The sequence below is a fragment of the Babylonia areolata genome, chromosome 4 (assembly GCF_041734735.1).
Source record: "Babylonia areolata isolate BAREFJ2019XMU chromosome 4, ASM4173473v1, whole genome shotgun sequence".
Classification (NCBI taxonomy): domain Eukaryota; kingdom Metazoa; phylum Mollusca; class Gastropoda; order Neogastropoda; family Buccinidae; genus Babylonia; species Babylonia areolata.
The window spans coordinates 54,499,132-54,514,844 of NC_134879.1; the positions used below are offsets into that span (position 1 = coordinate 54,499,132).

Here is a 15,713-nt window from a genome sequence, read left to right on the forward strand (position 1 = left end):
GTCTTTTTCCTCTTTCTCTGGGTGGACAAATGCTGAGATGCGGTTGATGGCTGAGAATTTCTGAAGCAGACTCTAGATTAAACAAAATTCAATTGAAAAGATATCTATCCATCTATCTCCCTCTCTCTATATATATATGTGTGTGTGTGTGTGTGTGTGTGTATAAACAGTTTGGTCAAAAGACCTTTTCTGTACAGAAACAGAGGTTTTATTTTTCTTGAACTTTTCATCCTAACAGTTTCTCACTGGTGTAAACTGTTGCGAAAGGAAGACAATTCAGTGGGTCTTATTCATTCTCCATACTTCTACACCAAGTTTGAATATTCTTTTTGTTGTTGGAAAATGAGTCAGTCTCTACCAAAGTGCTCAACCAAACACTTCAAGCCTTTCCTTCATCAGTATTTTCAAACAAATATTCAGTAATCCGAAAATGATCTGGATTAACTTTACAATCATATTGATTTGAGTTTGTTTTAGTACTGCACGCATGTCAGCAAAACAAAATATTTTCATTTTGTTTCGTGTTTAAAACAGTTTACAAAACCAGAACCAAGACAATGTCAGTAATTCAGACACTTCTGCAACTGGTGCACTTACAATATTTCAAAACTTCTTCTGCAAGATTCTGTCTCCTGCTCCTGCTATTGCTTGTGAAAACAGGCAAGCATCAGGAGAGATAAGACAGACACAAGGGGATAATACTATCAAAGTGTCTGTAGCACATACTGCACAGCAGCTTTTTGTCTTTATCCTTTTTGTTACAGGAATTTATCATTTTTCTTGATATTACAATTTTTGTGGTAATTTCAATTTAATATCAATATCAAGAGTGCTAATATTACAATTTTTGTGGTAATTTCAATTTAATATCAAGTGCTGATATGAAGCTATATGAAGGCAAACCAACAATAATTCTATGTATGTAACATTATGAATGCATCATTATCATCACAAATGCAATGTTACGAGTGTATTCCAGTCGTTATATGAAACACCTTCAGTGTCATTTACTTGTTGAGTCCAATAACTATTTTCTGCATTTTACAGACAATAAAAGTTTCATATTCACATAGAGACAATTCATAACACAAGTTGATTTTGTGCATTGTGTGTGCATTTGTGTGTGTAATGAGTCATCGATTTAACATTTCTAGATGATTACATTCACTCAGTGATCATGAATGGTGACTTTAGAAAGAAAACATGTTCTGAATTTATGTTTCTAGACTGATTCCTTCCTGATCAAAACATGTTCTGAATTTATGTTTCTAGACTGATTCCTTCCTGATGATGATCATAACAAAATGGTGTCTTTCTCTCTTTCTAAATAAGCACTATACACATTTCTTTGAAAACAATTTTCAATTTATTGTCAAATTTATAAGCTCCCACACATATACACACACTCACTCACCATACATGCACACTCACTCACGCAAATGCACAAACACTATTATGAAAAATACATTCAGATATTAAAATTACCATATCAACCCATTTGCCAGTCTGGCAATCTCTTGACAATGTTACCTATCCAGCAGTCCTTCCAGAATAAAATCTGAACGCACAAACTAATAGCTGAGCTGGTGAATGAAGTAAACATCTGGGATGAAACAAATGATTATTTACCATGAAACTAAAACAATGTTGGTCTTGTTGCTAACAAAGAAAAAGAAACACTGATATCTTTCATTGCAATGAACTAAAAAACCTGTTGTTTTTAAAATTCAGCATGTTCAAACAAAACGCCTTTCAATCTTTGAAGATAAGTACATATTAAGTCTGTGCATTTTCCTGTACTTTCCATTTATTCATGAGAACATTTCCTCAAATGCACACTCCAAAACAAGCCTCCATTGCTGCTATTACACTTGCACAAGCCTATATTCTCAAACATTACAGAGACACACACATCCACACACACTTTCTCTCAGACACACACCCAACATATGCATACTCAGAAAAAGAAATCATCTGAGCCTCCACACGCTCATCACTCTCACAAACATTCGAATGTAGCACTTCCATTCTCACACCTTCCCCGTGCTTCACAATTCAGACATGGCACTTTCATTTCCAAGACTTTTTGGATCGCCAATCCAAGAACTGATCCAGATCCTCCTCATCCAGATCGTCACTGTCATTGTCTCTGTCCTTGTCATCGCTGCTTGTTTTTGGAATGGTCTCCTTTTTCACATGGAGATCCTCCACCTCCTTCCAGCGTTGACTGTAACACAAAAGAAAGCCTTACCATCATGCAACACTTACACGCCAACACGCATGCACACGTAACACCACAAACACCACATGTACACACACTCAACCACACACAAGTCAAACACACCAAACAATCACAGAAACATGTGAATAAGATCACCATTAACAAAATCAATACAAAATAAAAAATATAACATCAATAAAAGCAAGTATATGAAATACTGTTTCAGTTCAAATTTCTTTCATTCTCACCAGATTCAAGAATATTAAAACCGAAGCCAAAATGTCACATGCATGAAAACACACTCTTGTCAGACAAGCTCCACACTTGCACACACACACAAGCATACACAAAGTGATCTGTCAGATATACACAATGATACATGAAGTGATCAATCTATCCACACAGATATACATATGGACAAAGTGATCAGACAAGCTCTCCAAACTGACAGACAGGCAGACAGACACACACACACACACACAAAGTGATCAGAAAAGTTATCCATACAGCTACAGATACACAGACATAGAATGTGATCAGACAAACTATCCACACAGGCACGCGCGTGCACACACACACACACACTCACACACACAGATGCATATAAAACACAAAGTGATCAGAAAAGACATCCATACAGATACACACACAAAGACACAAAGAAAAGACAAGCTATCCAGATACACACACAGACACAGGCACAAAGAAAAGACAAGCTATCCAGATACACACACAGACACAGGCACAAAGATGTATCAGACACGCCATCCACACAGATGCATTCAGACACATACAAAGGCATCAGATAAGTTATCCACACAGATATATACAGACAAGCTATCCACACTGATACACACATACAGACACACACACAGTGATAAGACAAGCTATCTACACAGATATATATACACACACACAGTGATTAGACAAGCTATCTACACAGATACACAGACACACACTCACATGAAGTGGTCAGAGAACCTATCTACGTTCACACACATACACACACCACTTACATCTGATCATCAATTTCATCCAGGTTGCGCTCCACATTGATTTGTTCATCCTCTTCTTCCATGATAGCCTCAGAAACCTGGGCCACAATAAGCACACACACACACACACAAACACACACACACACACAGTCCTCAAATATCACCTTCACACATCCTCTCTTCTTCTGTGGCAGTCTAAGAAACCTGGTCCACAATTAGCACAGTGACATACAGCGACACACAGACCTAACAGTGCCCAGTTAATGAATGGTATCACCCTCTACATGTCTTCCATGGTTACCTCACAAACCTGTTTCAGTATCAAGACAATGAAAACAAGAGCCTACAGCCCACAAATATCACCATTTACACATTCTCTACCTCTGTGATAACCTTACAAATCAGTTTCAAAATCAACACAGACTATGACTTGTCGTGTCTGTGATCACCATACACCCATACAGACCCATCAGTCCCCAAATATGACCCTCCACACACAATACACAATACAATAAACACAATACACAAACTTTATTGTCTATACTTTGGTACAGAGATTTTCTTTTTGGCATCTGCCCCAGTAACCTTAAAAATCTGGAACAAAATGACAACATGGATCAACATTGATTGCTGGTATGTCTGAGCCACTCCTTACAAACATTAAGTTGACTGAAGACAAAATCAGGTGAAATGGGAATTATCTCAACTGGAATCTTTGTCAGGTGGAGGCATGATTTTTTTTCCCTTACTGATGGCACTGTAACGATAGAACTCGCCAGAAACTGACAAAAGGAACATACCAGTCAAAACTGATTTTTTTTTTTTTTTTTTTTTTAAAGTTCAGCATATCAGAACATGTTGTCTTCTTGCTTGCAATATTATCTTCTTGCTTGCAACATTGCAAGACATCATCAAATTCCTTGCTATTCACCAATCGTCTTCAATACATAAATTTAGCAGCTGAAAATCATTCATCTGTCCCTGGTATTACATTAGTGCTATGGTCACTATTACTCTTCAGTTTGCAAGAAATGTAAGGCATTCTTTAGCAATGTGCAGACAGCTGAAAACATCAACAGCAATGTATGCAGCTGGAGGTGCAAATGGAAAAAGCAAAACAGGATGCTTGCCCCTTTGACTTCTCTTCTGCCAAGGCACTGTATGGCTGTGTATAAATTAATGGATTCAAACATATACAAGAACACACATATCATGCATACAGGCATGTACGATCTGTTTCTTTTATCTTTGTTCATCTGTAGACCTATTTGATAGTAGAACTACTGTGAGAGTTGAAGCATCAACACTTGCCATAACAAATTAATGAAAATTTAAGAACTGAAAATGTGATTTATCATTTCTCATTACCATGACTACCAATCAAAAGCATATTGGAAAAGGCCATTCAGGTAAATGCAGCTTAAAGTGACCAAATAGTCAATGGAGGAGGGAAAGCAGCAGTAAATATAACCGTTCAAGAAAACCCCAAAACAATCCATTTTTCAAAAAATACATGAAAACTACACCAATCAACCCCAAGTTATGTCTTTTGCTCCTTGTCCACACATGTTTTTATCAAACCAATTATGCTCAGAATGTAGCAGATGGCAGATTTGGATAAGTATAAGAAACGATAGCCATAGAAATGATGCTTGTGTGCTGGAAGTAAGACTTGTTCCCCCACCAGAGGAACTACTCCTCCCTAATTACCCCATCCCTCTGGAGAAAGTTTCCATGTAACACAGGATTATCACTATGTCTAGACATACGAAGCATACTTACATGTGACTCCTCTTTCATGGACTTCTGGAACAACTCCCACTCCTCCTCCATCTTGTCTTTGTACTCCACTTGTCGTACCTGCAGATTGCAGCACACACAGCACAGCTGGTGAACTCATTTTATACTGACACATTTATTCACTGCAGGGCACACAGCACAGTTACCACTGACAGGTCATTTTGCATTGAAACAGGACAAGGGGACTACCCGCAGAAGGAATAAAATGATTGCACATCTTTTGGTGTATGCCAAGAGAACAAATGACCACACGTTACGAAAGAATAAAACAGAGACATCCTTTCCTTCTAAGCTCCCATGCTGCTCATCTGTACATACCCACACCCAGGATCTTATGTGTTTTGTTATTTTAGCTTCCAGGTCTTCTGGGCCATCTAACTCTCATGCCTTATTGGTTTATCCTCTGTCTCCAATACCCCCAACCCTTCCCCAGCACATCTTGTTGCAGTCCTACAGCTAGCATTTCACATGGAACTCTTAATGTATGGTTGCCATAAGACTACCTTTCAAAGAAGACTCCACAGAGTTACAAAGTCACTTGGGTGGTATATTGGTGCCTTTTCTGTTTCCAGAAAGGCACCACACAAAGAAGACCCCACACTAACAACAGATGATTAGACTGAGGGCCTCTTCTGTGGTAAACACTATTGTTGTCACTCCAGCAACAGTCCCAACACACTCACTCACACTCACTTAAATACCAACTCTCACACTATACACACAACACCAGAGAGCAAACAAAACATTTTGGGCATCCATCAAACAACTGAACACAGACTGACCTTTGCGTCCATTTTGGGATCATCAAAGAAGCCCTCTGGCAGAACCTCTGCCATGGTGGTGGGTTTGCTGCTGGCGGCATTCACCCCTTTCTCCACCTCTGCTTTAGATGGCGCATCAAAGAAATCTGTGGACAGTACAACATTGCACAAAGCCTGTAAATGCAGCTCTCTGTTTCAAAAACAAATTAGTTCATTCCATGACAAGGGCCTTATGCTACTCACACAAGATAAGGTAAATCAATCATTTATCGTGAACAATCTAGCCAACAGTTTTCAATAGATGACACTGACCATCTGATATGGGTGATAATGAGACTTCTGAATGGTTAAAAACGTTGGGCGTTCCAGGGACTCTTTTACCCTAATTCTCCAAGGTCCCAGACTTCAAAGAGGTCACTCTAATGTTGCACATTCTAATCAAATTTGCACTGCAACAAGCATACAAAGGCAGGCATACCTTCTAGTCATAACAATCTAGGTTTCTGCCCCCAGTAGTGGAGTATGCAAAAAAACAACTCTTCTTCATAGCAGAGGATCCAAACATCAGAATGAAGCCCCCATACAATTTTTTTATATATTTTTTTTTATGTGTTCATTTTAGAAATTGTTGAACATTCAATGAACATTCAGTGCATTATTATCTATTTTCAAAGTGTCAGGTATGCATAATCTTACACTATATGAAGCCATTATCAGAAGCTATGTAATATTCCAGGTGATTTCTAGAGCACTTATAAAAAAAAAATTAAAAAGAAAGAAAGAAAAAAAACAAAAACAGAAAAAGAAAAAAAGGGTACCCCAGGTGTCAATATACAAGAATCAAAATTATTCACATCAGAAACACAGCACAATTTTCAAGGACAGTATAGGACATATGTATATAAGGCCTATTGTAACAGAAGTGTATTGGTAAATCAATTCATCCAATGAGGCAAATATTACAATGAATAAAATCGGGCAAATTAAATTTCACTTTTCTTCATGTTTTTAGTTTTTAAGGGACATTAAGTGGAAACCAGTATCTCAGAAACACACGGTTCATTTTACTAATTTTCAGGATCAAATACTGACAGTCATAATATATCAATCTCTTTGAACTCCCCACCCTGAAAACATACACACATTACACAGCTATATTGTAAAAAAGTAATGATACCATGGCTACACAAATACTCATAAACACAATGTGCACATCAATGTTTGCATCACAACATCAGCATCTATCCCCACTTTAAAAACCCTAGGCAAAAAGAATCTTAAAAAGAGTTATAAATGGAAAGCTTTTTGCCAAATAGACTTGCTAAAATGTCATGCGTCACTGTCAAGTCCTGCAACATCATTTTTTTTTACCAACAATGTAAGGAACACTTTTTGTTCTGCTTTCTTGCCTGCATGAACATTTAGAAAAGAGACACTGTCTCAGCTCTACTGTTCACCATCAGTCAAGATGTAATGCCAAAAATCAAACAACTCACCCTCAGGTAAACCTCCAGGTCCTTTGCTGCTGCTGCTGGTTGAAGGAGTCCGCTGGGCTGTCTTCTTAACATCTTTGTCATCTTCCTCGTCATCCTCAGATGAGGAGGAGGAGGAATATCCTGCTAATGCTGCTACTCTGTTGGTTGTTGATGTGCTGGATCTAAAGTGGGATGTATTGATGACAGAATTCACAAATCACAGCTGCACTGAGTACACTCAAGAAACAAACAAACAAAAATGCTTCAAGAAACATACACACACACACACACACACACAAAAAAAAGAGCTTTAAAGTGACACTGATTCAACAGATTAGCTAAATGCACAACTTGTAAGGCAGAAGACAACTAATGGAGTTCTTTGACGCTGGATCACATAACCTCTCTGAGCTAATTATGTCTGATCTGATTTCCAACAGCTCATAATTTTTTTTCCAAGTTCAAGCTACATTGTACAATCATTTTTCAATTTAATCTGAAGATCAAAATGAGGATAAACATAATCAGTCATTATCAGTTTTATAATGTTTATTGTTTACACTATTGAAAGATGGTAAATGAATATAAAAGCTCACCCATATAAGCAAGCAAGTAAAAAAAAAAAAAGTATGTCACAAGGAAAACACTGACCCATTTACCAGTCAGGCAGAGCAACAGATCTGTTAAAAACAACCAGTCAAAATACAACGAATGTTGCTAACTGGAATGCAATACAAAATGTTTTGGGAACATTGTTGCAATTCTTCACAATTCTGAATCAGGTAAAATCGTGTTTCAGAGTATCACAAGCTTGAAATTTATGACTTCCAGACTAAAAAATACAAATCAGAGCAAAAACAATGAAGCTTTTTGTATGTCTCCATATGATAAACGATAATCTTTTTCAATTCATCTTACAAAGACACTTATTTATAAGTGTGTATGCTATTTTTTGTGTCTAATGCTTTTTTAAGCTTGTATTACCGAAAAATATATTCTAACAAAAAACAAACAAAAAACCCACAAATTTTACTTTCCAATAAGGTGCTCTTAACCCCTAGGCTGCCTGCATGACGAGATAACTCGTCATGGCAAGCATGTATGCTTCGCTGCCACAATGATGAGATAACTCGTCATCGAAATATTCTGACTTTTCCCTGGTTTGCATTCACTTCGCTGACAAAAATAGTGGTAGCTTTAGCCTGGGGAATCTCTCTAGATTCTATTCATAGCTAGAAACCCCATCTACGTCATGAAGCAGTCCTTTATTTGAACGTTTTGGTTGGGTCACTGTCCCAGTGTTTGCCTGACTTCTCTCCTCACTCGCTCAACAAAATGTTGGACTGACGCAGTGCTCAAGACATGCGATCGTGAGGAACTAAATCAACCAAGATTTCTTTCTTTAGCTGATGCTCAGAAAGAATTGAAGCGTAAATTCGAAGAAGATATGATGAACATTTATAGGACAATCTGATAGAAAATAAAGGGAGCAATCAAAAGAGTGGCCAAGATGCGACTGTCAGTGAGTGATGCCGGCTGTACAGATGTTAGCAGTCGACAGAACATGACCAAATTAGCAGCAGAGCGATATTCATGGCACGCAGCCAACGCGGTCTGATGAGAACTGAATCAAGTGACCGTGTCAAAGGGGTGAAGAGGAGGGGGGTGGAGACTGAGGGGGCATGGCCTCACATCCATCTTATCATTTGGAGAAGTCACAATGTATTGTGTATCTCTTAAAAAAAAAAAAATATATATATATATATATACATATATATATATATATATATATATATATATATATTGTGGTTGTTCTAGTATGATTTTGTGTTTGCAGATATCCATTTGTCCAGAAATATAATGTTTTTGTGCAAATTACCTGACTAATGTTTGTAATGAACAAGTTGAAAATGTGACAAAAAACAAAACACCGATTTCAAAATAACAGCATGTCACTAAAAATGTATAAAATGGGAAAACAGCATGTGTTTTGTATTCTTTATTCATTTACCTTTCAGAAAATATATACTTTTATAGGTCTTTCTCCAATAACAAAGAGCTCAGAATTTTTTGAAAATTTATATCCGTTTTTTGTGAAAAAACCCTGGCAAATAGATTTCAATCAAATTTTATTTTCCCGGCAGCGAAAGGGTTAAAATAAATAACATAAGCAACAGTCACAACAGGGTAAACTTAAAGGAAAAACATTCCAAACATATAAACATATTCAAACTATGGTTCCTGAAATAACAGAATGGTGTATCTGTACATTTTCATTAAAAAATAATCGCTTTTATGAATAAAAAATAAAAATCTCACTTACGCTGATGTTTTTAATCCATTGGAGTCAGATGTTAATACTGCAAAAGAAGGGTGGAAACATATATAATCATTATGTAAGGTTCATTATTCAAAAGAATCCAAAGAGAACATATTCATATCAGTTATTTTTATTCAGTTTAGTTCACTGTACCTGTAACCTTGTACTGAACAGATGATTTAATGTCAAAGTACAATATCAATTTATTATAAGAATGCTGCAGAACATCATCCACATATTAAGACTATCACACACAAAACTGATACTGTAAAGTCATTTCTGAAGACTGAAGAGTTGTATACCTATGCCTGTTTTTCCCCCACTATCACGTATCACATTGTCATAGTATACCTACATATCTCTCTCTTTCTCACTCTTTTTACATGTTTCCCGCATTAAACTAATGCATGCACTGATAAGTATACACTTAACACACACACACACACACACACACACACACACACACACACACACCTTTAGCTTTCTTGGCTGCTAAAATTTCAGCATCTGACAGTTTCCTCTTTGCTGTAACCTCTGCTGGTTTCGCAGGTCCTTGTGTTTTGGAAGCGAGGAGTTTCTGTCAAACAATCAGGGGAAAATGTCATCACAAGGGTCAAAACATCTGACATTATCAATCTTTAATATTAACAAATTATAAAAGAATTTTTTTAAAAAGACATAAGAATCAGAAAATGAAAGACACTTACAATGATACAGGAATAGTTAAGTTTAAATGATGCATAACTTGTTATCTAGAATAGAAATTTAAAGTCAAAAGAATATCAATAAGCATACATTTCTACCCATTCTTTTGCCATTTACTGATTTAGTTATTCACTTATCAAACAGATATCATCAGTAAGTCAGTCTTGAATAATAAGAAAAAAGGTAAAAATTTTAGGCATGATATTTGCAGTGCCATATTTTTCAAAATGCTTTCAAAAGTTTCCATCATAATCATATTGTTATTCAACAGATCATTACAGCACCTTAGCAAATCATATTCATGTCATTTCTTATGTCTAAGTTCTCTAAAACGAAAACAAATTTCAAACAGGCGTTCTTAGGTCACCTGATATTCGCAAAGCTCAGTCATCAGTTCTGATTGGAAAAAGCTATTGGACTATATGAAATTATTCAAGGGTGTTTTCCTTACTTTGTATCTGACTGAGATACTTGTTACTTTAACAGCTGAAGTACTGAATGCTGAAGACAAAGGTTTTCAAATCTTTTATTTACTTTTGGCAATTTGGCCAATTCAAATACATCTCCATGCTGAGAGTTGTTGTCACTATAAATCACCAGTCATCAGAGTTCATGTCACAAAATATGATATGAAAACTGCCCTCAAATATGTTTCATAAATTCAAGCTAAAGAAAAAAAAAAAGATATGTCAGTTTTTTCCATGCTCCTTAAATGAACAGGCAAAGCTTACATGGACAGAAGAGAATATGAGAAATGGACAGAGGAATGAACAGAGCAGTTTTCCAACTCACTTCTTTGTGTTTACTTCCCTGAATATGTGCTGCCCATAAGTTGTCAGTTTTAATGACTGTGTTGCACAGTGTGCACACCAGCTGATCAAGGCTGTTGTATCTGCCACAAAGAAAAAAAACAAAACAAAAAATACTTAAATACAAACATTCAAACACTAAAAATTCCCAAAACAACCTATAATGCTTATCTGACACAACTGAAGAAGACAAAAAAGAAAAAAAAGAGGATGTTTCCTGACTAATAAACACACAAGAAAAGAAAACATCTGCACTCTGTTCAGTCATTCTCTCCAGCTTACAGCTCCACCTCAAGTCTCTTTGTAGCCAGCTCAAACAAGGGACTGAAAATGAAAAACGATATGTAAACAAAATGGTTTAACCTGAATAAGAACTGTTTTTGAAGGTTTTTGTTGTTAATAAAAGTATTTAAACAAAACAAGAGAGGCAAGGCCTTCAAGACTCACTTGTGATACACAATTAGAAATAATTTTTTTAAAAATCTTTAAAATATGTTCTGTATGTATTTATGTATCATAAAGCTTCGGGTTAAAAAAAAAAAGACATAAAAGCAGATTCAAACCAAGCATGTTTCATTGTTCGGGTGGAGAGAAATAGTCTTAGTTACAGCGCTACTGCGCATCTATCAAAGACGTTCAAAAATTAACATTTCAGCCTGTTTGTTTAAAGTGTAATATATCGATTATGGTATTCGAGATGATAACACTGTTTAAATCATGTTATTTTAGTATATCTCAGGCATTTTAAAATCTCTTAAAGTCTGCAGTATAGGAGACGTTGCCACTGACTCAAGCACGCTGCAACATGCAGCCGTTTTCTCTTGATCTGCGGAGATCCGTGTTCAACAGGCTTAGTTGCACTTGGAAACTATGACACAGTCCATTCAATTTCTCTTTTATGTTCATTCTAGTTAATTCAGAATCTACTTTAAAATATTCATATGCAGTCAACACATTGATGATGTAGTTAGTGTCACTGTATGTGTTTTGTCCAGATTTTGTATTTCTTTCCTTTTAATTGTGAACAAGAAAAACAATGTCATGCCATCTTCTAACCAAACATGGCCTATGTTCCAGCAACAGGGAAGGGTGATTATGATTTTCAAAAAATCCAGATTGAGCCTCAACAAAATAAACCGTTAAATATCCAGAAATATGGCTGATTTTGGAAGACTTACAAACTATTGTTGGTATGACTGTCAGATTTATTTTAATTACTATGTTTAATCTAGTATTGGCAGACAAAGTATTTCCAGAGAAAATGAACTATTAAAGTTTGCCAAGGACACACGCAAAAACACATATGGACACAGACAACTGAACACCAGGTTACAACAGACTCATTTTGTTTCACAAGCCAGTCAATAAAATAAAAGAATCTTTGGCCTTACCCAAACAATATCCTTTTCTTTAACTTGTTGAAATTTAAATAAACTGAAAAAAATGCATTAAGTTCCACATCGTAAGAGAAAAAAAAGAATAAGAAAAAACCCAAACAACCTCCACCACCCAAAAAGTTAAGCAAACAAAAACAAAAAAAATCACAAGTATCAGCCCAAAAGATAAATGTATCATTAGTGGAAGTACATGTTACAACTGGTGATCTCAAATCTATTACCAATAACAAAATTACACATGCCTTTTTATTTTACATTTTTATAACACGTGCCTTTTCATTTTATATCAACTCATCAAGTACATTAGGGTAAGTTATCAAGGAGCAATATTCTTTTATATTCAATTCTAAAACATTGTCAAAGCCCTGCTCCAAAGTCAGACAAAAAATTCTCTGTGAAAAAAAGAACTGCTGACATCTGCTCTAAAACAATGTCAAAGCCCTGATACAAAGTCAGACACAAAATCTTGTGTGAAAGAAGGAACTCTCTCTTCTTCCTCTCTAACAATCAGCTTTGTGATTATTCTGTCACTTGTCAGACTTCAATATTGTTTGAACAGAATGTTTGAGCATGATTCACTGCAGAAGAAATGTAGAGTATATATCTTCTTCTTTCTGTTACATGACCAACATCAACTTGCCGATGACTCTGTTGTGGTTCATACATGCTGGGTATTTTCTTGTTTCCATAACCCACTGAACACTGACATGGGTTACAGGATCTTTAACATTCATATTTGATCTGCGTGTGTATAAACATGAAGGGGGTTCAAGCACTAGCAGGTCTGCACATGTTGACCCTGGGAGATCAGAAAAATCTCCACCCTTTACCCACCAGTCACCGTTACCATGATTGAAACCCGGGACCCTCAGATTTAAAGTCCAATGCTTAAACCACTCGGCTATTGCGCCCGCTGATATATAATTATTACAATGTTATGTAAACAAATTTACTATTTTTCTATCTTGGGAATGAAACTGAATGGTAAGAACACATGGGAAGAAATGTGGATATTGCCATCATAGTTATTTTCCCTTCAACTTATCACCACCACCAGGGCAACAACAGTGAATCTTGAATGTTGACAAGGAAAGCAACCGATCCAGTCTCTAATCACATCGATCCAGTCTCTTATCACATCTGTTGACCGTTCTGTCAATATACAGTAAAGGCTGCTATTCAGCCAATAAATGGCATTCTATCACGTCGGTTTTAAAGAAAACAAAATCAGACAGTGTGTTGCGACTTTCGTTTTGACACGCGGCAGAATCAAGTGCAAGTGCGCACAGAACTCGGATTGGTCAACAGTGACTGCATAGTTTGTGACAAATGCGACTGTTTTAGGCATCAGACAGGACAGGATTGCCATTACTTCGCTAGAGGGTGTTCTATTTTCTTCGCAGCAGTCTTGGAAGTAAACTGTTTCTCTCGCATTAACCGCCTCAGTTGTTCTTGGGATACAATCTTCTGCTTCTTGGGTTTTGTCGACGCCATTTTTGCTTCCATAGATAAAATGCATTTCCGCCAAACGATTCGTATTAAATCAGTGGTCGAATGATGTGATGATAGATTGCGGTCATACGCATATTACTGTTTGATTTCTAAAAAAAAGATATTGTTTTCAATACATATAACTTTTTTTCCAAGCAAGTTAGAATTGATTTATATATACGAAACTATGTCTATCGATTTAGAAAACAGCTTTTTGAGCATTTTATTTTCTTCTATTTCTTCTATTTGTTTATCGATTAATTCTTGTTGTTCTTGTTCTTGTTGTTGTTGTTATCATTGATTTATTTTATTGTTTAGGAAGGGTTACATTTGGATGGTCAATTTCAACAATGTATTTTCATGATGTGTTCGTATTGATATGTGTTTCGCCGTGTTACAGGCTTGAATTATCATGTTTTATATACATGTACTTCTTCTTCTTCCTGTTAGGAGTCCACGGTCATCACGTTGACCATTGCTGGGCCGGGTGGGTGGGTGGGCGGGGGGAGGGGAGGGGGGCGTGGGGGGGAGGAAGCCATCAACTGTTTCAGGCTTCAGGACCAGGCCTTTCCGGCGGAAGCGGCCCCTGGGATCAAGCCCCGACCGGCAGAGCCCTAGTCCCTCACTTGCCTTACTTTGGTTGATGGCGGGGCAGGGCTTTTATTAAGACATTCGGGACATCTCTCTCTCTCTATGTGAGTCTCTCTCTCTCTCTCTCTCTCTCTCTCTCTCTCTCAGTCTAGTCTCCTCGCCGGGCAGTCAGATTCTCTTTCTCTCATGTTATCTCTCTCTGAGTCTCTGTGTGTGTGTGTGTGTGTGTGTGTGTGTGTGTGTGTGTGTCCGTCAGTGCCCAGTGTGTGTGCCGGTAGATTCTCTTATTTTTTCTCTGTCTCTCTCCGTCTCCCTTTTCCCCCTGTCAGAGTTATCTCTCTCTCTCTCTCTCTCGCTCGCTCTCTCAGTCTCTCTAGTCTCAGATTCTTTTTCTCTCATGTTATCTCTCTCTCTCTCCCTCCCCCCCTCTCTCTCCCACCCGCGGCCCTCCCTCTCTCTGTCAGATTCTCTCTCTTCTCTTTCTGATTTTCTGTCGGAGAAGGCGGTTGAGCGGGACACTGGCCCGAATCTATATATAGATTCCTAGCAATGGACAAGAGGAATTGTTGGTGGTTGACACAAGACTGATGGTTGCCTTTCCTCTTGTAGATGTGGACAATGCTGGCATCTTTTCGGCCGGCTGTTGCGGGATCTGTCCCTCGTTCCACATGGACTGGAAGAGTTCAGTCAGCTTTTGCAGCATGGCAGGACCTCCTAATTTTTACTGGTACCTCAGCAGGGATTGCATCGGATCCTAGCGCTTTGCCACAGGAGAGTTGCTTCACTGCCTTCCTGACTGCTTCTTCTGTGGGGAGGGTGTCGAGGTCTTCGCTGGTCTCTACTGACCTGGGGCAAGCGGGCAATGGCCTCGTAGATGTTGGCAGGACGGTTGAGGACGTTGTTGAAGTGCTCAGCCTACCGCTCCAGAATCTGCTTCTTCTCTGTTCTTTCTTCCTTAACCCACCGAACTCTGACATGTATTACAAGATATTTATCGTACTTATTTGATCTTCTGCATGCGTTTACACCCAGAGGGGGTTCAGGCACTAGCAAGTCTGCACATAATTATGTTGATCTGGGAGATCGGAAAAAATCTCCACGCTGTTACCAACATTCGAACCCGAGACCCTCAGAGTGAAAGTCCAACG

At 37.6% G+C, this 15,713-nt stretch overlaps 1 protein-coding gene across 1 annotated transcript; it reads right to left on the reverse strand.

Moving 5' to 3' along the window:
- Window positions 1-1,353: 1,353 nt before the first annotated feature.
- On the reverse strand, window positions 1,354-13,981 carry LOC143281748 (zinc finger protein 830-like). The gene is made up of 9 exons (XM_076587026.1): window positions 13,856-13,981; window positions 11,070-11,169; window positions 10,047-10,149; window positions 9,576-9,612; window positions 7,274-7,434; window positions 5,799-5,923; window positions 4,999-5,076; window positions 3,238-3,314; window positions 1,354-2,227 (listed from the first exon to the last, which is right to left on the reverse strand). The coding sequence occupies exons 1-9, from the start codon at window positions 13,975-13,977 to the stop codon at window positions 2,071-2,073; spliced, it is 960 nt and encodes a 319-aa protein (XP_076443141.1). The 5' UTR covers window positions 13,978-13,981; the 3' UTR covers window positions 1,354-2,070.
- Between the last annotated feature and the right edge of the window lie 1,732 nt (window positions 13,982-15,713).